Below are 23893 nucleotides of genomic sequence, written 5' to 3'. Positions count from 1 at the left end.
GTTTTCCCGCGCAAGCGTCGCTGCTCCAGCCCTAACTTCAGGCCAGCGCTAACTTCAGGCCAGCGTTGCCAAATATCTTTAGATTTCTTATTTAGATGGCATCACAATAATTCTTCATATTTATCATTTTCAACAGTAATGTTTGACGGTATTGAAAGTCATTAAATACAAGAATACATAATGTGTTTGATTTTTTCACTTTGTGACATGGGCAATTTTTCTTCAAATATATAACAGTAATTACCGTAAGAGGTAAAAAACACTGTTTTGCAAATTTGTAAATCGTAATAAAACGAAACGTATTCATATTTTGTAATCCTAGTTACTTCAAAATCATTGTAACAAAAATATAAATATACACAGAAAAATCGTATTCACGTTTTTATTCATTCGTAATCAATAATATGTACTGTCTCACGAATGCTGTAACGCTCAAAACGCGTTTAGCGTAATTCCAAACCCAGGGCCAGTCATGCGATGGAGATTCACTAACAGGCGATGAATAATGTTTTACCAGAAATTGAAAACACATAAAATTTGTTAATGTTTACTATTTTTGTTGTTTTCACCACTGCTGGCTCACCTTGCTATGGTAAAGATGATCTGTCTTATTCGCTGCTTTTGTGGAGCTAAAAGTACGGTAGAGTGTGAGTCGTTAACCGACACGGGCTTAATTAATTGTCAGAAAAAACACAGCCAAAATGAGGAGACACGGAAATCGGGAGTTATGTGGCCTGATCAAGCATGCCAATTTGATCGGCGTTTGTTTTCCCTCATATCTATGGCTCGGTGACTTGCCGTTCTGAAAACATCAACCCCACCGATAGCAGATAAAAATAAATGAATTAATAATTATAAACTAGGTCATAAACATCTAGGTGAACAGTAGAGAATGATTTACTGCCTTTTCTTATTACTATTAATCATGGTTTTTTGCTGATTCGAAGTTCACGGCACGACTGTATCATTCTGGGCGATACATTATTGTCCTACTCTTACCGCCGAATCAACTGAACGTGACGTCATTAATTCACCTGACTTATTAATGACAGATTAATGACTCATTCCTCCAACGTTAATCGAAGTTTAAACTAAGTTCAGCCTATCTCCAAACTATGCTGTCAAAATTGAACGCCGTTTAAACTGTGTTGGAGGAAACGGGCGTTAGTTTGATTACAAGCTATCGGAAGAGAAGCTTTGCGAGACTATTTAGCTGCCTCGAATGACACGGCTCGTTCAATTCCCCCCAAAATTACGGGGAATTGACATTATATTTCAAGTAGAGGTACGAAAATCATTTCAGACAACGAACCTTGAAAAATCCGAACGATCTATGATTCGGTCGGTAACAGGTAATGATAGAGCTGTGCGCATCGCTTCGACACGTGATTCTGCATACGCATTACACACTACCGACCTTTGTATACACACGAAGAAGACTCACTTTAGTAAACACAAGGTAGGCGTACTTTGCGCGTAGAATTTCATTTGTCAAAGCGAGTGGCTGATGTTCAGCGGAACGGTTAGTAGGACTCGCCCATTCAAGATGGCACTCTGACGTCGCGTTGAAATGTGTCATTTTCGGGAAATAATTTGATATTGCTGAATTTTGACGCTGTATAACGCGATGGGAACACCCGAGAAGTGTGAGTCGCTGTCCGTCGCACGCTTGGCGCTCAATTTTCACTATTTTTAATTTCGGCGCATATTAATTACGGTAAATCGCGTTCGGTCTTTTTCGCGACCTCCAGTTTAAAGCGAGAAATTAAGTTTCCAAGAAAAATCAGTAGCTGGTAGATAAACGAAGGTAGGTGGTGTTCAAACGTCACCAGGTTTTTCTTTGTTTAGAATAACAACAGCATCGTTAATCGCTCCTGCATAACTACACTTTCAACTTTATCGCTACGTGCAATTTATCAGCACATTTGTGACATGCAAATGCATGCTGATAGTATTTGTGAAAATCTAGTTACATAGGTATGCCAAGAGTTGGTTTACACCCCATGCTTATCTAATCCCTCGCTCCGTGTTGTCGGACAATTTTCAGCTACGATTTTTCATCCACTATTATCAGCCGCACAAAACGTAACGTCAACCGAGGAGAACACCATGGAAAAGTTTGCTGTGGATATCGACAAAGTACTTGACGAGCTCGAATTCAACGAAGGTTAGCAATCCAATTTGCTTCCCTTTATAAAGGATTTTATAACGCATTCTTAGGGGAAAAAAAGAAATCATTCTTCCCGGAATGTAACATTTGAGTCGGCGTGTCTGTACATGAGGGAAATAATAGAATTCCAATAATCTCAGGAAATTATACTTTATGCAACAGTCACTGGAAATGTTTTGTATATATTGTTCAGTGTGTGTTTATTTTTTATTTTCCTTTATTTATCATGTATAACATGGTATATAAACATGAGGATAAAGTTTTTTACGCTACTCATAATCAACATCCTTCGATAAACAAGCTGCACTTTTCTTTCCAATGTGGTTTTTATGGTATCTTGTCTTCTGGACATATCTTAATTCATAGTGCAAATACTGCATTATAAACTTCGATCTTTAAACATGATAAAAAAAATTTTTGTTTGAACATAATGATCACTGTATACTTTATCATCCATGCTTATCTTGAACAGAATCTGTTTTTAGACTGCATTACAATTTTTGGAGGAAATTAAGAACACATTGCATGAATTTTCAATTCGAGTTCTCCTTTTTGTCTTGAAGGTTTTTTCTATCTCCAATCATTGTTCACATCCAGAATTGAATTTTTATTTTCAGATCGTGCTGAACAAATTGCGTCTATTCCATTGCCTGGAAATAACGTTAACGTTGATCGTCAATCCCAATGTTTACCTCAAAGAAATCACAATCAAGCAGCCTTTGAGACTGTGATTGTGCCAAACGTAACACCAAGTGAGAGCCTAGATGAAACGGCTGATGTTCATAGGAGTTCGGATGTCAAAAGGTACGGGGAGTATGATAAAAACACTCGTGACTTAAATATTCAAAAAGGATTTGCAAGATACGACAGCACAGATGTGGGGAATAATTTTTATTCCCAGGAATCCTCGTCAGCGAATAAAATACAGCACAAACAGTCTGTCGAAAGCTATGATTCTGACGCCCAAACGTTGACGATACACAACGACATAGCGCAAAAGCCTCTACAGAAAAAACAAAATGATGCTAGTGGTATTAGTAGTAATAGTAACAATAGTAACAATAGTACCAAATTGAAAAACAGTTACGACAAGAAATTAAACCAGCCTAATGCCAAACCAAGTGTGAGCAATGTGTTTAGCAGTTTAAACGAATACATAAACGCATCTAGTGCTAAAGTTGATAATGTAGATAATATAGTTATTCGAGAAGATACCGGTCACAAGGTGCGCGATGGAGATTCACTTCAAATTAGCGATACGACAAAAGATCTTAATGTTGTTAAAGATAACTGCGGTAACTCGTCGAGCTATACTTCAGAGAGCAGAGTAGAATCAAACATAGAATGCAGAAGAGACGCTGTTAGCAGTGTTAGAAAAATCTCAACTGTCGTACCGCCAGAGTATCAAAATATTTTATTACCCGTTAAATTAGAAACCGCGTTGTCCGACCCTAGAGAAACCAACGAAGTTAAACTTGAGGAGAATATCAGTTTGTTACCAAATTTACGTGAAATTGACAAAGAACCTTTGTATACAAACACAACTTTGCCGACTGTTGTCGACAGGCCGAAAGAGTCAAAAAGTATTATAGACAGGCCTGAGCACGTTTACGAAAACGTTTACATCGGCACGGACATTCCGAAACCGCAGGAACTGTACACGACGGTTAATAAAGCGAAACCGAAGCCACCCGAGCTCAAAGCTCAAGAAGAGATAAAGCACACGTACGAAAATGTGGACTTTGACGAGCCAAAGAAAGTGGGAAAGACTGACGGCAAAGAAAACGTGTACGAGTGCATATATATTGGTAACAGAGAAAATTTTCCAGAAACAACGACGGAGTTAGAAATAGCAGCTAAAAAAATAACCGACCAATTACACGTGAGTGAGAAAAATTCGGACACCGAGGCCAAAGGGATTAATCTTGCCAAGCTGGTATTTCAAACTGTACAACTTGGCACACCGGAGACGGAAACCAAACCGGTCGGCTTCAGTCATATTGACGATTTATCGGAGGAAGAATTGAACAAGTATTTGGCAGATTTGGAGGCTGAAGAAAGAGCCCAGGAAGCGACGACGTCATTCGAAAATTCAGTACCGAGCTCATATCGAGATTCCGACAATCTAGCGAAGAACAAATTTCAAACTATGCGTGACGATGAGGACGCGAACGAAGCGCCAATATTTGAAAGCGTTACTATTGGCGAATTGCCGGAAGTATCGAGTGTAGAATTGTTGGAAAAAGCCAAAAAATTTCCTGTCATCGACTACAGTAAGAGCGGTCCGAGCAGCGAAGGGACTGCAGATTTTTTAGTGAGGAAAGGTTCCGAAAAATTTTCCGAACATACAAAGGTTATTTCCGAAGCGAAGGAAGAGAAGGGAAAGGGAAGAAAAAGCAAAAGGACCAATGAGAAAATGAGGAAAACCTCGGATAATTCGGAACCGAGTGCTGAAAACATTAGAACTGAAGACGATGATCTGAAACCTGTCGAAGTCGAGGAGGTTAGCGTAGTCGCGGTAGAAAGTCCAGACGAGAGCCTGGAAACTCATGAAATTGCGTCTGGGTCAGAAATCAGCCAACAGGCGGAAGAATCCGGAATGGAAAAAGATAAGAGCTTGCCCAAATCTGAGCAAGAATACCAAATCGTTGATACAAACTTGAATCAAAATTCAAAATTGACCGGTAAGGACGAAGATGCGGAGACCGAAACCAACCAGATTATCTCTGTCCCCGATATGATGACCGGTACAAATTTGAACAACCCAAATAATGCACATGCTTCCGAATTATCTGCCAATAATAGCAGCTCCATTCCCAACGACGTCCAGCAGTCGTCAGAAAATAACGTTCAGACCCGAATTGACGATATTCCAACAGATGTTGAAAACTGTGAAGTTAGTCCTGAAAACAACACAGATCCTGTGGAAAACGACGAAGGCACAGAACGACCTACCAGACCCCTAACCTTGGACATCGTATCAACGGTCAATATGGATGAGCAAAATGTTACAGGTAAATATTTGATTTACCATGAAATTTTGAAATAGTAATCTCATTAAACACTACACAGAAATTTAAAAATTCTTCATCGTTAGATGTTTCCTTTGTGAAACTGTATAGGTCTATATCCGCAAACTGTCAACATTCAAAACATCGATACCCGGCAAGCATGTGAAAGCCTGAAATTCTTTACTGAATTAAAATGTACCCTTTCTGCTAGTTTTTTACTGTCGTCAAAGATTTTCAACAAATATCAACAGGCCACACACGATTTAATCAATAGATGATTCGTAGGATTTCCTGGTGTAACCCCTGGAAGGCTTGAGCGAGTCAATCTGGATACCGAAAGAGAAACAGAAACTTCTCCCAATGCTTCTGAAACCTCGTCGTTGGAGTCTGGTATGGTTCTGGGAAAGCAGCCGCCGTTTTGGGTGCCCGATAGTGAGGCACCTTTCTGCATGCTATGCGAAGCAAAATTTACCGTCCTCAAGAGGCGGCACCATTGTCGTGCTTGTGGCAAAGTATGAACTTGACCGAATAAACAGGGTATGATATATGAGTAGTCGGTTGAAAAAGTAGTTGACTTTTAGCAATTTAATATCTCGATAACCGATTATTCAATTCTATCGAGGTTTGTTCTATTGAAAAATACGTAAGATAAAATTCACCAGTTAGCTTCGTAACATGTTTCGCGGTTCTCACTTGTAAAAAACTGTTCAACCGATTTACTCTACATGTTCGGTTCCACCTGAAGCTGTATGGTGGTGTGTTCCTTCAGGTGTTGTGCAGTAAATGCTGCGGCATGAAATACCGACTGGAGTACCAAGGCAACATTGATTCGCGAGTCTGTCTTCCTTGTTATCAGTTACTTGTCAGAGGTAAGTTTTCAAGAGTACCGTTTTTCAAATAACGTTCGATCTTCCTTGCCAAATGAGATTCGAACGACGTAGATACATCTGGCACCGTATATGTCTCCGAATATATAATGTTTACGGTAAATATTTAGCCGAGGCTGAAGATGGTGGCGGAGATCTACAAAGCGGTTATGCAAACTTTTCCGGGCACGATATTAACTCGCCGAATGTAAGTCCACAAGTCTTTTAACTTTTTATTGATAACATTATTTCTCTTGTTAAAAAGAAAATAATTTGTAGAAATACTTTTTCTTGCATAGTTTGAATGAGGCGTTTTACTGATTATGTATCTATAAATTGTGCGTAAACCGATGTAAACCTTGTGTGTACATAATTGGTGAGACGTCTGTCTAATACGATAGTTCTGATTTTCTGCAATATCAGTATTATTACTCTGTTTGATAAAAATATTATATATAATATATTTGAAGAATAATGAGTGTAAATGATGCATAAAATACAACGTTTGTTAGCTATTTCCTACGCTTAGTTCTCCATTCTTCTCTAAACAGAAAACTGTTCCGCAATATTATTTAGCATCTTGGAAACGTTGATTACTAGATGTACGTTAGAATCAATTATACTTATTATTTCTTTACGATGGTTTTATCCCCGTTAACAAATTGTTGAATATCTTTTGCTCCAAATGATTTCGCTCTACGCAATTCGATATCGTTCACGACCTGTCGTTTATTATTTTTTTTTTTTTCGTTTTTCTCTAGCCTTTCTCAACTCTACCCATGTTTCATTTTGATTTGAAGCCATCATGTCACAATTCATTATTAGTTCTTTTATCTCGAAATTCCGGCAGCATGTTCAACTAATTTTGATGGCCACTCTGTTATCTGAGTATCAATAAATATTAGAGAAAAAAAAACAAACTAAATCTTCTGTTACAAATTTTCTTTTCTGTACTTTGCTTTTTTGCTTATTTTCTTTCGGAGATCTGCGTAACAGCTACTCCAGTATAAAATAGCGTGTTTTATTTATTCTTTTTGTTCTACGCATGAATTTAGTTCGACTTATCCTTTATTTAATTACTAATAAATCAATTTACACTATCTGATTTCTAAATATTGAGATTAGTTTTTCAGCTATTAATTCTTGCATTAATAACATAACATGAAAATAAATGCAGCTTTGATATGAAGTAAGAAAACGTTGAAAAAATTTTCAAGCTGGAAAGACATATGCTTCAATCAATTATTCACGTAACCATTAGTCTTTGTACTAAAATATTTGATTGATCTCCTATAATAACCAAGCCAGTGTCAGGAAATGGAGTATTCAACAAATCGTTATAGGGAAGACAGCCAAATCCAAATAATCCGATGGAGTATTGCTCGACTATACCACCTTTGCAACAGTTAGCCGGTGGATTGCCATCGCCGCCAACTGTCATGGTCCCAGTTGGGGTGCTTAAGAGAGAAGGGAGCACGAAACAACGACCCGAGGGACAAAAATCTGTCATGTTTAGCGACGGTGAGAAACATTCATTTCTATGCCGCGTTCACGTTCAACTGGAACAAATCTTATTAACTCGAAAATATGTACAAGGTTTTTATTGATCTAATAATTTGCTGATCCCAAATGCACGATGTTTAATTAGTTAAAATAAATATTGGAAACCATGTCGTTAAATGTTGCTAATGGCTACTAAAAACTCATAACTCTTATCCCAACCAGCGGCAAAATAAATATCAACTGAGATGCGACATATTTTGTGCATGATTTAACTGCACTTTAGATTTTTCCACATGCTAATTCTAAAATTAGTCGACACTATATTCAGTGTTTTCAGGTGCATTAAAAACAATCAAAAAGCTTATTATTATTTATTTATTTGTTTATTTATTTATAACTATCAACGGAAATAACTTAATATTCCCAAAATACATAACATTAATATAGAATATATAAAAAAAAAAACAATATATTGTATAAGAATTTAACAAAGTATAAAACTAGAGTGCCTCTCTGGCTAACGCTTCGAAGTGACTGATCGGTTGGTTGAAGATAACCATCCAACCGCTGTTACTATTCGCTGTCATAATCAGTTGCGTAATGATCGATTTGTGGGTGTAACTGGCTAGATATTGGTTCGGTATTGCAAATGTGTGTACATTGTGTCTCGATCTTCTGTTTGGCACTCTTAAGGGCAGTCTATGACACTTTTGTTAGACCAATCTTGAACTACGCGTCCGTTATTTGGTCCCCCAAAATGGGCGTTAGTAGAACATCAGATAAAGGGTTCGATTTTCTCAGTATGTAAAACAACATCCTCATTGAGTTTGCTTTGACGTGGTCTATGTGGAGATCGAACGTCAGATGACAGTTGAAAATAACTCCAAGATCGCTGGCTATGGTTTTTCTTTCTAATATTTGGTTTTCTAGCATGTATCCCACATTTGTGTATCTAAAATCCCGGGTCAAATGCCTTAGCTAAGTCCATATAATCAGCATGAGTTTCATTTCGTTTAGTAAAGGAGGTAATTATTTCCTCAAGCATCACTGCCAGGTTGCTGACAGTGGATCGTTTTTCTCTAAATCCATGTTGCTCGTCGAGAAGGTTTGTTAACAGACGGAATTTTATTTTGTTGAAGACTATGGAATCAAACACTTTGGCAGTTTTTTATGTTGGACTTGTCGCCATTCTTGAATATTGGTATTATGTGACTTTCTCTCCATGGGCTTGGGAAAGTACCTTGATTCATAGAGCAGTTGAATAATGAAAGCAAAGGTTTTACTAGGTTTTCCTTGCATAAAAACATGAAGTTCGGGTGTAGTCCATCAGGGCCAGACGAGGCATCTACGTTTAGCCCACTCAAGGCTTTCAGGATTTCTTGTTCAGTAGTTTGAATCGTGTGCATGTTTTTTGGCGAAATAATCGGCAATTTATAACCAGCAAGAGAGTCTTTTCTATAGACACTGCCGAAAAAATCTGCAAAAAGGTTTGCAATTTTCTCACTCTGGTCAGATGAAACATCGTTTAGATGCATGGATGCTGGAAGACCAAATTTTTTTTCTAAGTTTGACAGGAATTGTGCGTTATCGCGTTTGAATTGCAGTTTCACTTGTGCTCTGAGGTGCTTGAATTCTAACTAGTCACATTCAAAGTTGTGTTGCCTAAATCTGCGATGTGAGGTTTTCTTTTGAATGATTAGACTTATCAGCTTTTTCCTATACCAATTAGGAAACCTGTTATCATCTTTTTTCTTCTGTGGCACATGTTTAATAGCTAATTCTTGCAGTTTTTGGTCGAAAGTATTGCACATATCATCTATAGGGCGGTTCTCGAAAAGAGATTCTCAGTTAATTTCACTGAGACCTTTATTAATGTTATCGTAGGTACCTTTTCTGAAGTTCAAACCCCGTATTTGATTCACCAATGGTACAAACATTTGGCCATATAATAATATCTCAAAAGCTACGTGTAATTTGTCGATTTTACTCATGCTAGTAGAAAATGTGGCCTTTGAAAACTAGGTAAAAAGTAGATCAAGTGTATTTCCTGAAGAATTTACAAAATCATTGAGTTGTCTCAAATTTAGGCAGTCAAATGCATTGCATACAATATTACAGGAGTTTCTATGAGAGACACTAGGATGATTACATTCGTGTGAGAGATGGTTATTTGTATGACTCCACTTGAAATTAGGTGGGTTATGATCCCAGCAAATATAAAATCGCTGAACATGTATTTCGAAACAAGCATTTCGCATGTAGCTCTGTAATCGGAGTATACTTGAGAGTCTGATGAGGGGATAAAGTATACATCCCCCATCAAGACTCTACGTTTAATTTGATTTCGATGTATAGTTGTTTACAACTGAAAGCAGCAGACTGGATTGAAGTCAAGTACTCACTGCGATCAAAACACCGCCTCCGGTTTTTTTGTTTCTTATGATGCGGTCTCTGTCACATCTGTAGACATTGTAGTTTGGTGGAAATAGTTCGTGGTTTCGAAAGTTCTCATCAAGCCAGGTCTCTGTTAGAATGATAACATCGTATTCAATCGAAGAGTTTAGAATGTTTTTAAGGAATTCCGTGGTTTTTCCTCTCAGACTACGTACATTTTGGTAGAATACCTTTAGTTTGCGTTTTAGTTTTTTGGAGCCGGTGGCGTTTCATTTTCAACTATCTCAAGGATACGATTTTTACAGTTCAAACCCTTTATGTTGGCATGGAACAGGGATGTGCATCCGATGCATGGGAGTATGAGGCCACCACTGAATTCACCTGAACACTCGGCGCATTTAGACATGCTGGAGTAAATTTGGAGGCACTGGAAAGCCAAAACCACTTGAAAACTTTTCAGTGAATATCACTTTAGTCCTAGTTGGATAGAAAGTTCAATAACTGCACAGAATCTTCACTTTTCTTGTCGAGACATAACTTTTAGTTTTAGGTGTATGTTGGTACAGTTTAAAAAATTTTCTAAACACTTTTAGCAGCACTTTTGTGTTGAAAAAAGCTGGAGCGAAAGATCTACGCGCCAGCTTAGTTAGCCCTTCAGCGGAAAAAAGACGTAATTTTTTTGTTATTTAAATTAGACGTAAATTTAGAATGTATCAAATAATGCTAATAATATTCACTTCACTCGCTTGAACAAATTGAATTCATGGTATTCTATGAACATATGTAAATGATATAATTTTACACAGCTTCACAGTTTTCTTTCTTTACCTTTTGATTCCGTTTCGATATTTTTTCATGTCCTTATTGCGTTAAATTTGATTTATCAGACGCACCAGTGTTTTTGTTTTGTTTTTTTTTTCACTCCACTCACACGTTAACGTATTATTTTCACCCCAATCGAATAAACTTCCGAAGAAGTTTTACGCCCTTTCCCATTTGTTTTGTTTTCAAACACCTCTAAATAAAACACAGGAATAAGGCCTGGCTGTGACCTGACAGAACTTGATTCATCCTGGGATCCAAAACCACCGTATCGGAAAGCTGGAAATAAACGATTGCCTACTCCCCCAGGGCCATCATCCGCTTCCACGATGGCTAAGCGGCAGAATCTTCCGCCACTAGATCCTGAAACGAACAGTTACATACCACAGGACACGAATCTGTTGCCGCCAACTGTAACTATACACAAAGGGCGTAAGTCGATACTAAATTGACGATTGACAGGATCGATTTTAAAGGCTGTACTTGTGCTTAAAGGATATAATCTTTCCAGAAATTAGCTATCACGATGTCTTGGACCAAACGCGGCTGTACGAATCGTTGAAGAACGAGTGCGAACCACCAATAATGTTTGCTATAAACAGGAATCTTTATGCTTACGTGAAAATAACAAATTGTACGTAAAAAAAATGTCAATAATACTTGTGTCATCTACGTGGTTTTATACGATGTATAATCGGGATACATAGTTTAAGGCAAGTGACATTTTCGTTTTTATTTACAGTAAGTTGTTGCGTCAACAGGATATGCTGGAATATAACGTCTAGAGGCTTGGCCTGTGTAGGTCAGGATGAAGTTATTTTTTTAGTAGAAACGTTACCTGACGAAACACTTATTCCAAAGGATCTTCTTATTCATATCAATTTGATATACGTTGAGGCGATCAAAGGTACAAATTCATACTCTATATTGAATATCCTATGTATCGGTCTACCATTAATTTCCTCAACATCTTTCGTTTGGACACATTTATAGAGTAGTTCATTACACCAAGAGAATTTCTTTAAAGGCATCCAACTCATAACTTACTTACTAAGGTATGTTGTAATAAATAACAGGTTGTTACGAAAAAGTTTTTCTTTTTCCTAATGCTGCTCTATGTTTTGTGTCGATTTAAGATTTTTCAGCAACTAAACCTAAGATGTTGGGGAAGTACGACTGTTCCTTATACTCTTATGCATATAGAATTTATGAAAAAAAGTGAATTCAATGAACTTTATCTGTTTCACATTCAGGCAATACCATTACTGAACTTGGCGTATCGATACACCAGGGTGGAAATTTGTTAGGGTCTCGAGAACACGCAGGATTTATTTTTATTCGTCAAACTTTCCAATGTCTACAGAGAATTGTATTACCACCTCCGCCGTTCCTTGTTGGTCTTCTGGTTCACAGGTGAGGCAAATTTAAGAACTTTCCAATACTAACAACGAACGACTAATGCCATCGACGGACTTGCACAATTGTGACAGAATTCGCCGCTCTAAGAGGAAAACCTGTTGTACCTGTAAAAGTGTTGTAACCGTTGGATTGAATTTTGACGTTACAGATGGGAAACGCCGTGGGCTAAAGTTTTCCCACTTCGATTGATGTTGCGTCTTGGTGCCGAGTATCGATACTATCCCTGTCCTCTGGTTTCAGTTAGGTTTCGAGACGCTGTCTATTCAGAAATTGGACATACAATAATGAAAGTACTGGCTGACTTTAGAAACTTTGCCTATACTTTGCCCGGCGTAAGAGGCCTCGCCATTCACATGCAGGACAGAACTACCGATGTAATGTTTCCGAAAAATCGATACGACCAAGTTATCAGGGGTCTTAACAATTCGAATGACCATGTACTCGCGTACGCGTCAAACTTTAGTATAAATGCAGATTCCCACTTGGTTTGCATACAGACAAATACAGGTGACGAAAGCAACTATCAAACGCAGGCAATTAATATCCATAACAAACCAAGAAGAGGTGAGTTCTGTAATTATGCATCTATTAGCCTTTATCCAGCAACAATGCAGTGATACGATTTTACCAAGCGCCGCATATCAAATGAAAATTAAAACCAGTTTCACTTCGACCCTTCCAGTCACTGGAGCTAGTTTCGTCGTCATCAATGGTGCGTTGAAATCCTCAATGGGACTATCGGCAAAGTCGAGCATAGTCGAGGACGGCTTGATGGTACAAATAATGCCGGAAAAAATGGAGGCTTTAAAGGCAGCTTTAAAAAATATGCAAGACTTCTCCATTGGTTGCGGTCCGCAAGGTGCTCCAGAACCAGACGAAACTGTAAATATCAAGTGGGTCGATAACGACATGCAGTTCAACGTTGGGTACGTCTTGACAAGAATTTTCCTTTACTTTTACGATCGAATCATCACAACTAATTTGGTCGATTTGCTCAATTGCAGAGTGAAGAGTCCTATTGACAGCAAACCAATGGACGGTGTACCGTCAATCAGAGTTCACAATGGTACCGACTACATGGGAACCAGCCGTTTCATACGTTGGACAGAAGTGTTTATCATCAGGGTGAATAGTTTTTCAATTATTCCAAACAATGCAATAAAAAGAGAAGCAAATGTTAGATCATGAAAATTTAAATCAATATTAATTGGTCATTTGAATATTTTATTCAGTCCGACGACCATCCAAACGGCGTTCACGATCCTGTGGACATTAACAGACTTTCAGAAAATATTGCACGAGCGACTTGTGCAGCATTAGTCAAGTTATTGGATCTACTAGCCACAGCTGGCCTAAGTAAAATTGCAGTAAGATCCACTATACACCCTGACAATGTGAGTATCGTTGCAAGGTTTCTTTTTTTTATCCGTGAAACTTGACTCGTGTTTGCTGATCAACGTTCTTTTCGCTTAAGGCAAACGTGAGGAAACTTACGGCTTTTCTATTTAATCGACGAATTTCTTTAGGTTGGCTATGAGGCGGGTAGTGAAGGAACGCGATTACCACCTATTTACATGAAGAGTCTTGACAACGAACTGATCCAAGTACTCCACAAGGCTGCTCAGAGCAGTCAAGATACATACACAGTGCTAGAATTGATATTTCATGTACTAGATGACTGAAGGTGATGATATATTTAGTGCCAGATTAAAAATTGGTTATTTACATTTCTTCACATCAAGCTGTTTACTGCGATATAAAATATCACGAGATCTCGAATTAGGTATAGTAACATAAAAACAGTGAGTAGGAAACCATCATTATAGAAGACTTAATTGGTACATATTAAGTGTCGCTTACAATGCAATGTATGTTTAAAAAGATTTCGAGATAATCATTACTAGATTTTCATCAGTGTTGAATTTTATCTGCAGACGATTTGTCAGTCAATATTTAAAATGAAAAAAAAAAGCTGAAGAAACGTCAGCATACATCATTCGGCCATTATTATTTGTGTAACAATTCACATTCTTGAAATGTGGAGGTAATTTTTTTGTCTTTACCAATCAAGGAAAATTCTTCAACTTTTCGTGATTTTGGTGAAAGCATTTTATTCGTAGCTTCGTATAATTTGATAGGTATTAAATTACGTGCAATGATTTTTGATAATCACTTGTATATGGTGCTTTGTCCAAACACTGGCAAGGAAAGATTGTTGAATAGATCCAACCGAACTAAGGCTTCAAATTTATTACGTTGAAAATAAAACATTTCTCTTCTAATCTTTTTGTAGTTGAACATTTCTAAATAACGACACATTTGAACACTTTCTTACATAAAGTAATTCTGAACCAAATATGATGGTAAAAACAATATTGTATTTCTTGACTTTAAATCTTCAACTGAAAAAGTGAAAAGCTATTGTAAAATTTTCAAGCGGCTGCCTAAAGTTGGCAACGAAAATTGGTAAGGTTCGATTGTGGGACAGTTTTTTGTGAAGAAAACTGAAAAAATTTGTTATAAAATTAATGAGTTATTTACACAATGATCACAAAATATAAGCGTGCAGATTATATTTATTACAGGATGCACGTTAAAATTTCATCTACAGAGTATGTTACGTTTGCATTCACATTTTTATAGTTTAACTCGCGACTAAACAATTTGTACGCAAAAAATAATGTTATATAATCTTTGTAATGTCGAATGTTTTTAATTATTCAAAGTTTTATTGTATATTTTGTTAATTCTTGAGAAAGAGAAGTGGCATGATAATGAGAAAAAAAGAAAAGGAAAATGCTAATGACGATTATTAACAAGGTAAAAGATGCAATTTTTCACGACAACCGAAATGATATAGTTGTTTTTTGTATAGACTAAAATTTCTACCCCCACCTTATAAATGTATTTTGTATCCAGCGTTGTCTAACAGGCAGCATCACACTTCTAGTCTCAATCATTCCTGTTCAATAGATTATCAATACCTTCAATCACACCACTTGAATTTTACAGATCACCTTCCATTTCTGCAACGCGATGATTGAATGTTATCCAGAAGTTTGATGTAGTCTTAAATTAAACGCTGAATGCAAAATTATTGGAAGATGAAGAGTGAAACGAAATCCTCACGACTCATTATCCGTCCTGGATTAAAGTTTTTGTGATTTCGTTGTAATATTTTCGCAACACCAAGATATTCACTATACCTATAAGATGTATCTATATCATGTATATACATATGAATAAAGATTCAAATTGTACATATTATAAAAATCAAGTCTGTTTTGGAATTGAAATTCCATTCGCATTTTAACGTAAATTTCACAAGCTCTGCAGCATGATTCGTGGTGGTAAAAAATATCGAAGTACGATACATGTTATAAACGAATGTACTAAGTATATTTCTATTATTATAAGTAAAATTTTATTGCGAAAGGTTTGCATATGTTTGAAATATGATATTTAATTTACGAAAAATAACTAAATATTGACATTGCACAAGTACTACTGCACAATGCCACATACGAAAAACTGTTCAAACTTCCACTATTTTAAATCGATCTCTGCAATATTTTCGCCTTACAATTTTTTTTTTTAATAATTTTATTTACTTTTAAATAGCCCCAACGATAATAAAAAATACCGTACTGATGTCAAGTCAACTTCGAGAAGAAATTTAAGCGACATTTAGTAACAATCACTTATTGTCCAAAGTAATCAAAATGAGAAGTAAGACCAAACTGTAAGACTATCGGAGACTGTCTTAGGAAGAACGCTACCTCAAGTACACATTTATTTTTTCAAAAAGTAGACTGACGACACTATGCCACACTAGATATCAATGCAAAAACTTGCTTAGATTATATTTAAAGTAGAAATACGAAGCTCGAATAACTTAATTTTTCACTGTTCTTCATCGTTACTTTCTGTTAATCTAAAGCTGATTTCCGATACTAGACCCTAGTAATGTACGTACAATTTACCAAGTGGGAATAAAAATGTAGAAAAATGCGAAAATAGAAAGGCAACAATAGAGAATTTGAACTCTTCACAGGGCCCTGAAAATAGGGGGTAAAAAATGAAGTAATATTTTATTCAGATTCGTAGTCACGATGTTTAGCTCCTTTATTTTCGTACTGTATTTTCAGATTCATTCTTCAGAAAAACATGTTTCATTATTTAGACACGGGGCGCAGTTTGCGTCGTTGCCCCGGGGTCCTAAACATCTAGTTACGCTCCTCGCAGTTTGAACGTTGATTACTCGAACCGACTCGAAACTTAGATGGAAATACTTGAATCTATTTAGTCTACGCTTGGATATCGCCGGGTTTGGAACAATTCGGAGCGGTTGGAGTTTGGAGTTTAGTAGATATATTGACAACTTCATGCTGCAGCAGCGTTTCTCGTATCATACGTTGGAAAGTTGAGGATAAAGACAGCGAGAATGAAATATCTCGGGAATAAAAAGTCAGGGAAAGACCCGCAGTACCGGAATATAATCGAATCCTACGAAATTACGCGAAAGAGAAGTACGCGATCTTGAATAATAAAATTTACTTTGATACACAATAACAATTATACCAATTTATCGTGACTGCGGTATGAAAGAAGGAAATGAACTTCCTGTTGGGTCAAGCTTCGAAGATTGAGAAAAGCGATACTGGTCCAGAATATATATCTTAGATATCTTAGACATGTTGTTTATGATGCGAATGAAAATACTGCACAGTTTCACGATCTATTTCATTGTTACACAATAGACGACATTTTTTTTATTTCTGCGTAACATGAAAATGGATTGGAGTTTTTTTATTTTTTTATTTTTTTTGTTTGATTTTAATTTCAGGCAATTCCAAAATCACGAAATAACGGCTTTTCCTCAGCATTAATCGTTACGATAACGTTACTAAATTCTAACTGAAATTTGTTCCATTAGACATTTCTGCGGGATTTTTCGCTGTAATCATTCGAACAGAAATAATCACCGAAAAAATTACTTCAATTATAAACTACTATGAAGCATGCAATTATTTGTGGCCTATTTCAGAGTCACGAATTATGAGATCACTTAGTTGAAAAACAAATTCCAGTCACTTTTTTACTACCGAATATTTGATACGAAGACGAAAAATTGCAATGAAAGTCGCATCCCACTGGACACCGAATTTTCTCGAAGATATTTGAAAAATGTTTCATTCAAATGTTTCTGACACATTTCATTGAAAACATTCTTTTAAACCATATTATTTAAATAATTTTCATTCGAAATATTTTTTATACATTTATATTCAAACGAAATGATACTTCCAATATTTCAGTAATTTTATGTATGTTTTCAAATTATTTCAAGTTTTTCTTAAAAGAATTCGAATACTGAAGCTCATTCAGGTATTTGATACTGTCCAGGATGTATTATTTATCAATTTCAGTGAAAAATTAGAAAAAAGATTTTTTTTTCATGACAACCACGTTCAATATTGCCATTACCATTTTTCAGATATTAACATTCACTGGTACATGCTGGGATTCTTTGTTGTCCTTTTGATTTTGTATCTATTCACCTTGAACCTACAGCGAGTTGAGGATGTAACAGTAATTAATCTGGATACTAGGCAATCCATACACAGACGGACTTCAACGAGATATTTATCCTATGGATTGGATACATCCTTGTTAAGAGACATGAAAACATTACCAATCAATGATAAAAGATTCGTCATGTTAGCACGTCATCTAAGTCCAGCCTACGTCAGAGTAGGCGGTACTTCTGCCGATTGCTTATTCTTTGATGAGGTATTTTTATCAAATTTAAAGCTCATAGCAAGATACAAGTATGTATTATTGTATTTACTAACAAAGCGATGAGAGAATCGTACGATTCCTCCTGGAAATATTTACATGAAAAATATGTTGAAAAGTTTGCCCTTCTGAATTTCTGTCAAGATTCATACAACTTAGCGGAGTTTACGGTTCTGGTATCAAAGCAAATAAAAATATTAAAACGGAACGCTTAATTTTTAAACAGACGCCATCATCGTCGGCGGACAAAATTTTTGATCCAATCAACGGAGAGGATATCTCAAATTTCACAATAACTCACAAAGATTTCTTAGCTTTGAGTCGTTTTGCCCGAAAAAGTGGAGCCAGGATGATATTTGATCTAAATGTTTTGCTCCGACGGCCCGACGGTAGTTGGAATTACTCAGATGCCGAAAAGATAATTTCACTCGCCAAGGAGCACAATATTGAATTGGATTGGCAATTGGGAAATGGTTAGTTAGATATTGGAAAGTGATATTCCGATTCCGTAAACAAAAAATATTCCGTCATTATGAATATTGGTCGAGGTTTGTTTCGACATTGAAAAACTGAAATATTGTACTGTGTTCAGATTTCTTCTTCAATACACTCAATTTGGCTCTTTTTGGAGTAACTTTTACCACCACGGTTGGAGATGGAGATCTGAATACATCCAGGTGCGCAAGTGTCACTTCTCATTATTTGTTACAGAGCCAAACTCGTTCCACCACGTATTTAACAGAACCGTTACAGCCACCCAATTAGCATCGGATTACACGGTCCTCAGAAAGCTTCTGGATGACAACGGATACGAATCTAGTAATCTGATCGGACCTGAAGTTAATCATATAGGAGATGCGAATCACAAGGGTGAACTGTACGGTGCAGAGTTCTTGAAGCATGCTAATACCAGTGTGACTTACTTCTCCTGGCATCAGTACTACTTGAATGGTCACATAGCAACAGTTGAAGACTTTATCAATCGGACTGTCTTCGATTATTTAGCAAACCAAATAAATTCTCTATCAAACTTCATCAGGGGCTATCATATTCGCGTTTGGCTTTGTACGTTGGTCATGTTATCACTAGATTAAACCCTGTGAAAAATATCATAAAAAAAATTCAGCTCGGTAGTCAGAAGGCAATGTTTATTTTTTTCAACTCACTCTTCACTAGAAGATTGACAAAATTGAAAATTGTTTTGCTGTTAACTTTAGTCTCAAGTAGTATGTAATTTCTTACACTTACGAACGCTAAATAATTTTGTACGAAATTTAATCCACAGCTGAAACAAGCTCGGCTTGGGGAAGCGGTGCACCAAACTTGTCTGACAGATTTGTGGCTGGATTTTTGTGGCTGGACAAACTTGGATATAGCGCATGGGCTGGAATTGACGTTGTTACGAGACAGTCATTTTTTGGCGGTCATTACGCGCTCGTAGCACATGATTTGACTCCAAATCCAGATTGGTGGGTAAGCGTTATCTACAAACAGTTTGTATCTGAAAGGGTTTTGGATCCACCCATTCTGGATTCTAAAGCATTAAGACTGTACTGGCACTGTACGGCAAAAAGTGCGCTTATCAATAGAGTACCCGCCATAACGCAATACGGTGTCCATCTGGATAATAAACCAATGAAAGTTGCTATCAGAATGATTAATCCAGCGCCTTTGAAATCGATAACATTGCATCTGTATGTTTTGACAGCGGATCACTTGCAATCCAGGTAATATTTAATATTCAAAGTTAAATGAAGACATCATATTCTCAATAACTGTGTAAAATGTATTTACGAATTTCAGGTTCATAAAAATGAATAACCAAACATTGATGCTGCGACCAGATGGCAAATTACCACCCTTCAACCCAATAATACTAGATCCAGATGAGAAAATCGAATTTCCCCCTCACTCTATGTATTTTCTCATTTATCATGGTATGCAGATACCTGCATGTGAAGTTTAGGTCATAGTGACGACTTCCCGCACAAAGTAAGTCTGTACATAAGAATAAATGTCACCAAATTTGAGGCGACGGTCTGAGACTGTGATATTGACCTGCCGGTCCTTTTCTCTTTATACAGCATGCAGTAAGATCCGAAAATCTGTACAGACTTTAAACTTATAAAAAATATTGTTTACGTGAAGTACGTTAATTAATTGTTGAATATTTGAACGTCGCCTTTAATCTACTCAAATCACAAAAGTCTATTCATGTGTTTCTCGTAAACAGTAGGTCATGAGACTTTCAAACTCCTTCAATCGATTCATATATGTATATATGTGTGTGTATTTTCTTTTTTTGATACTTTTCTACTATTTTACGTGAAGATCTGAATAACATTGTCTTCCTGAGAAATAAAATTGGTCCAATGATGAAAGGTCTACACCGTTAATTTATTCATTGATATTGGACAATCGACAGTATGCGCATACATATGGGAAATTTATGTTCACACTTAATACTGTAAAATGTAATTCTAGGTGTGACAATGGAATGAATGTTGATACCAGTATATGTATAATATGACTATAATGTGGCAGTTGCCAAATAAATTCTAGTAGGTGAGTAATCAAGAAAACGACTTTATGCATATTTTTGGGAAATGCGGATCGGACTAGTGACCAAACAGTCACAGGGTCGCATCTTTACATATTCATGCCCAGAACTGTCAGTTGAAAGCTATAAATATGCCGCGTTCTGATGTCAAACAAGACAGCGAAATGAAATAACTTATTTACCGCTATGTATTATCTATTATTATCTGGTGGAACAAAGTTCTCCATTTCATCTAAGAACCGCCACCGCAATTAATTTACTATTTATTTCACAAATTTCGCACAAGGATGAGGGAAATTATGGAGTTGGTACTAGGCTATGCTTAAACTTTGGCACCTTTGTACCAAAAAACTCTAGCATCGATGAATTACATTTCTAAATTACTTTATATGTAGGATCAATTCATGTACATTATATGAATTTATCGTTAGGGAACAGAAGATTACTACTAAACTATACACCCGAGTGGCACAATCTTTACGTTTCATTTTTTTTCAACCCTGCCATTGAATAAAAAATAGGTAAATACGATCAACCTCGTGTAATTTCTTTTATACAAGTGTATCTGGCTTTTGCGACAAATTGAGTTAATAATTTACATCGATATTGGTAGAAAACAAAATTTATTCTCCAACAAATTCTATCGTAGTCTATTAAATTAACAACGATAGACGATTTATTGGATTGAATTATACACTTTGAAATATACCCAGCGATATTGAAACATTTTTTCTTCAGTAAAAGTTTGTCGGTTGAACGAGAAAAAATTTATGGCTAAACCGAAAATTACAAATAAAGCTCAAGATACTGCCACCCTACTAAAAATGTACAATGTTCGACATACTCCTAACACCTTTCTCATGTATATTATACGCCAGTGTTTGATGTCAAATTGGCTGTTAAGAAATCAACTTCTATACATGAGGAAACGCTCTTTGTTCATTGATTTTCCGGTTCTTGACTCGACTTAATCACAAAAAAGTATCTATATTTACATTTTAGAACATACTGAAGCGAATGTTCTTACTCGGCCGATCCGACTGTGATAGTTTTTCCCTTGGGATCGTCAAAGCGATCCATGGTACGAATGTCCAATATCATAGTCAATCCCCAGATCATAATCAAAGCCATAATAGCAGTGACAAAAATTCCACTCCAAATTGGAATTGTGGTAAAACCGACGCAGTCATACCCATCGCTGAACACAACTGTGCTATTGTTATTACTTAAAGTCGGGTCGATTTGTACCTGGATATCGGTAATATTGACATATGTCGTGTTGGAGTAAAAGACAGATTTCAACGAGCAATGGTAAGAGAAACCGGTCGGAAAGTATATCGCTGAATCACTGGTCAGCGTTTCGGTCGCCGTGTCATTCTCGTATATGACATGTTCGAAGTACCAGTATCCGGCCCATTTTTTGGTGAATTGTATGCGCAACGTTACTGTATCGAAAACCATGTCTAGACGAATCTGAGTTGTTCCATTTTCGACAGTCGAAGTATTACTTGGTGTTCCAAGTAAAGAATAGTCGTTACTGCCAGTCTAAAATTGAAAAAAATAATGCATTATAAAGTAAATCTTCATGTTCTAACGAGTGTAACACCTCAATTTTGGACGGACAGAAGAAGCAGGCAAATTAACCGTGCCTGGATTTCTCACCTTGGCGTAAATTCCACTCGGGGAATAAAAAAGTATCCTATCGGCATAGAACAGAATAGCGTCAGTGTCGTTCCTGGCTGTAACGGCTCGGCGAGTTCTCTCCAATCGGTTGTAGCTACACGAGACGCCGGTCAGGATGGCGATCAGGTTTGGGTTGTTGGCGACGAGATTCCTGTACAACTCAGGGACTGTCGATAGCTCTGAAATTGATACGATGACGGCCTGACCGTCTTCAATGGTCTCGGGCTTCTCCTCCCTGGAGACGTTGTAACCGTCGAGGTCTTCCAGGGATGAGAGCGGAGCCTCGACGGCTGACAAATAATCGCACAGTCCCAACCCGCTCAGCTGATGCTTGTTGCGAGTTATATCTTCGACGCAGAAGTTCTCCTGTTCAAAAACGACCATGGGACTCCGGGACCCGCCCACCTTGTTTGCCAGGATCTCGGTGAACTCGGTCTGGGACGTTTTTAGCAGTGGATTTGCTGGCTCCAAACGGTCCGCTGCATCCCCGCCGCATATCAAGACGGGTGCGACGTCTCCGCAGATTATCGCCGATATTTCGACGAGGATTAAAAACCCGAGGGCGAACATTTTGCGAGAACCCATCACTACACCTTGGCACTTGGATCACTGAGGTGGCCTCTCCGTGTCGCTAGCAGAAGGCAGAGACCGCCTGACTAGCCTCTCGAACTCTGCTGTTGTCATATGACGTACCGCGTGACCATGCGCCAATCGTCTTTCACCGCCGGAGCATGCGGAGATACGATCCAAAGTGGCGGGTTTTTTGACAACGCTAATGGCTTGGTCAATGATATCGTTAACTGAGGATGCATATCTTCAGTCAACGACGATATCGATGAATTCTGCGACAACGCCGCAAGTGCTGGAAGAATTCAAACTTGGCCTGACAACGCATGTTACGGTAATCCTGTAAATATTTAGATCGCGTTGCGCATAGCTTACGTGGTATTTTCTCCCGGCCGTTGAAACCATAGACACATAGAGAAAATAGAGCGTAAGCAACGGCGTAAGCATCCCGTGAACGGACTTGAATCGGTTCTCCAAAGGACAGAAGATAATAATCCCCCCCTCCCACTCTGCCGCTCTAGAGGGACAGAGCAGCTACCCCCACTCCATAGGAAGAGCGACAAACAGAGAGTGGGAGAATTATTATCTTTCGTCGTTCAGAAAAGTGATTTAAATCTGTTCTGAGCGTCGTGCGGCATCAATTGTTTCCGAGCGATCGGAGTGAAGCTGCGTGCTTTCAGTATCGGTTCAACATCCAAACCGTGTCGTTCGTGTTGTGTCGCGTTGTTTGATCAGCGTATTTCCACCATACTCATCTGTGAATGATACACGAAGAGCAGAGCGTTTGTAGCATGAAGAAGAACCGAGTTGCTGAAATAAATCATCCCGCGAACGTTGAAGGTCAATTTCGTGTCCCGAGTTTTCATTGTTTTGTGTAACTTCGGATTGCAGCGATGTCTATTTTTTTCTCTGTGCGTCGAGCGTCCATTTTATTATTGTTTTGGCTGATCTTCGGCAAATGCGCAGTTGCATCGTTAGCAAGTTTATTCGGTCGTTTCAAACAGACAGCTACAGTACGAGAAGTGAGTGTAGAATCGAGTGTTAGTGAGGTGCGGATTTTTGGGTTATAAAAGGTTAGTGAAGGTCTGAATTATGTGAA

The 23893-nt window shown here is 37.5% G+C and overlaps 3 protein-coding genes and 1 long non-coding RNA gene across 6 annotated transcripts; 3 read left to right on the top strand and 1 right to left on the bottom strand.

Moving 5' to 3' along the window:
* The first annotated feature begins 1518 nt into the window (after positions 1-1518).
* Positions 1519-15620, top strand: LOC124309105 (zinc finger FYVE domain-containing protein 9). 3 transcript variants are annotated; one of them, XM_046772376.1, is made up of 16 exons: positions 1519-1807; positions 2048-2167; positions 2788-5184; positions 5467-5693; positions 5951-6050; positions 6179-6255; positions 7391-7568; positions 10977-11198; positions 11278-11400; positions 11509-11673; positions 12020-12179; positions 12334-12749; positions 12868-13111; positions 13190-13310; positions 13418-13579; positions 13712-15620. In XM_046772376.1, the coding sequence occupies exons 2-16, from the start codon at positions 2110-2112 to the stop codon at positions 13865-13867; spliced, it is 4806 nt and encodes a 1601-aa protein (XP_046628332.1). In that variant the 5' UTR covers positions 1519-1807; positions 2048-2109; the 3' UTR covers positions 13868-15620. The 3 variants fall into 3 exon arrangements, with proteins under 3 accessions (XP_046628332.1, XP_046628331.1, XP_046628330.1); XM_046772375.1 differs by having other exon boundaries at positions 1530-1646; positions 7454-7568; XM_046772374.1 differs by having other exon boundaries at positions 1530-1646.
* On the top strand, positions 9814-10603 carry LOC124309109 (uncharacterized). The gene is made up of 2 exons (XR_006909175.1): positions 9814-10165; positions 10250-10603. It is a non-coding gene; the product is annotated as an uncharacterized LOC124309109 (long non-coding RNA).
* An 858-nt stretch (positions 15621-16478) lies between the features above and the next one.
* On the top strand, positions 16479-21510 carry LOC124308616 (heparanase-like). Its single transcript, XM_046771466.1, has 6 exons — positions 16479-16714; positions 17683-17978; positions 18211-18457; positions 18696-19049; positions 19270-19711; positions 19788-21510. Exons 1-6 carry the CDS (start codon positions 16630-16632, stop codon positions 19948-19950), a joined length of 1587 nt encoding a protein of 528 aa, XP_046627422.1. The 5' UTR covers positions 16479-16629; the 3' UTR covers positions 19951-21510.
* On the bottom strand, positions 20361-22885 carry LOC124308617 (V-type proton ATPase subunit S1-like). Its single transcript, XM_046771467.1, has 2 exons — positions 22207-22885; positions 20361-22089 (listed from the first exon to the last, which is right to left on the bottom strand). The coding sequence occupies exons 1-2, from the start codon at positions 22810-22812 to the stop codon at positions 21568-21570; spliced, it is 1128 nt and encodes a 375-aa protein (XP_046627423.1). The 5' UTR covers positions 22813-22885; the 3' UTR covers positions 20361-21567.
* Between the last annotated feature and the right edge of the window lie 1008 nt (positions 22886-23893).

This window comes from Neodiprion virginianus, chromosome 7 (genome assembly GCF_021901495.1).
Source record: "Neodiprion virginianus isolate iyNeoVirg1 chromosome 7, iyNeoVirg1.1, whole genome shotgun sequence".
NCBI classification, from domain to species: Eukaryota; Metazoa; Arthropoda; class Insecta; order Hymenoptera; family Diprionidae; genus Neodiprion; species Neodiprion virginianus.
Note: the sequence above shows the minus strand (reverse complement) of the source record. Positions and strands in the feature narration are given on the sequence as shown.

What these genes read in the sequence shown, in the direction of transcription:
- LOC124308616 (XM_046771466.1), top strand. Translation starts at nt 16,630, where the DNA reads ATGAAATATCTCGGGAATAAAAAGTCAGGGAAAGACCCGCAGTACCGG. An exon ending in ATTGCTTATTCTTTGATGAG is followed by an intron (nt 17,979 to 18,210) that starts GTATTTTTATCA and finishes ATTTTTAAACAG; the next exon opens with ACGCCATCATCGTCGGCGGA. An exon ending in TCATATTCGCGTTTGGCTTT is followed by an intron (nt 19,050 to 19,269) that starts GTACGTTGGTCA and finishes TTTAATCCACAG; the next exon opens with CTGAAACAAGCTCGGCTTGG.
- LOC124308617 (XM_046771467.1), bottom strand. Translation starts at nt 22,812, where the DNA reads ATGGGTTCTCGCAAAATGTTCGCCCTCGGGTTTTTAATCCTCGTCGAA. An exon ending in CGAGTGGAATTTACGCCAAG is followed by an intron (nt 22,090 to 22,206) that starts GTGAGAAATCCA and finishes TTTCAATTTTAG; the next exon opens with ACTGGCAGTAACGACTATTC.
- LOC124309105 (XM_046772374.1), top strand. An exon ending in GGATGAGCAAAATGTTACAG is followed by an intron (nt 5,185 to 5,466) that starts GTAAATATTTGA and finishes GATGATTCGTAG; the next exon opens with GATTTCCTGGTGTAACCCCT. An exon ending in ATCTGTCATGTTTAGCGACG is followed by an intron (nt 7,569 to 10,976) that starts GTGAGAAACATT and finishes AATAAAACACAG; the next exon opens with GAATAAGGCCTGGCTGTGAC.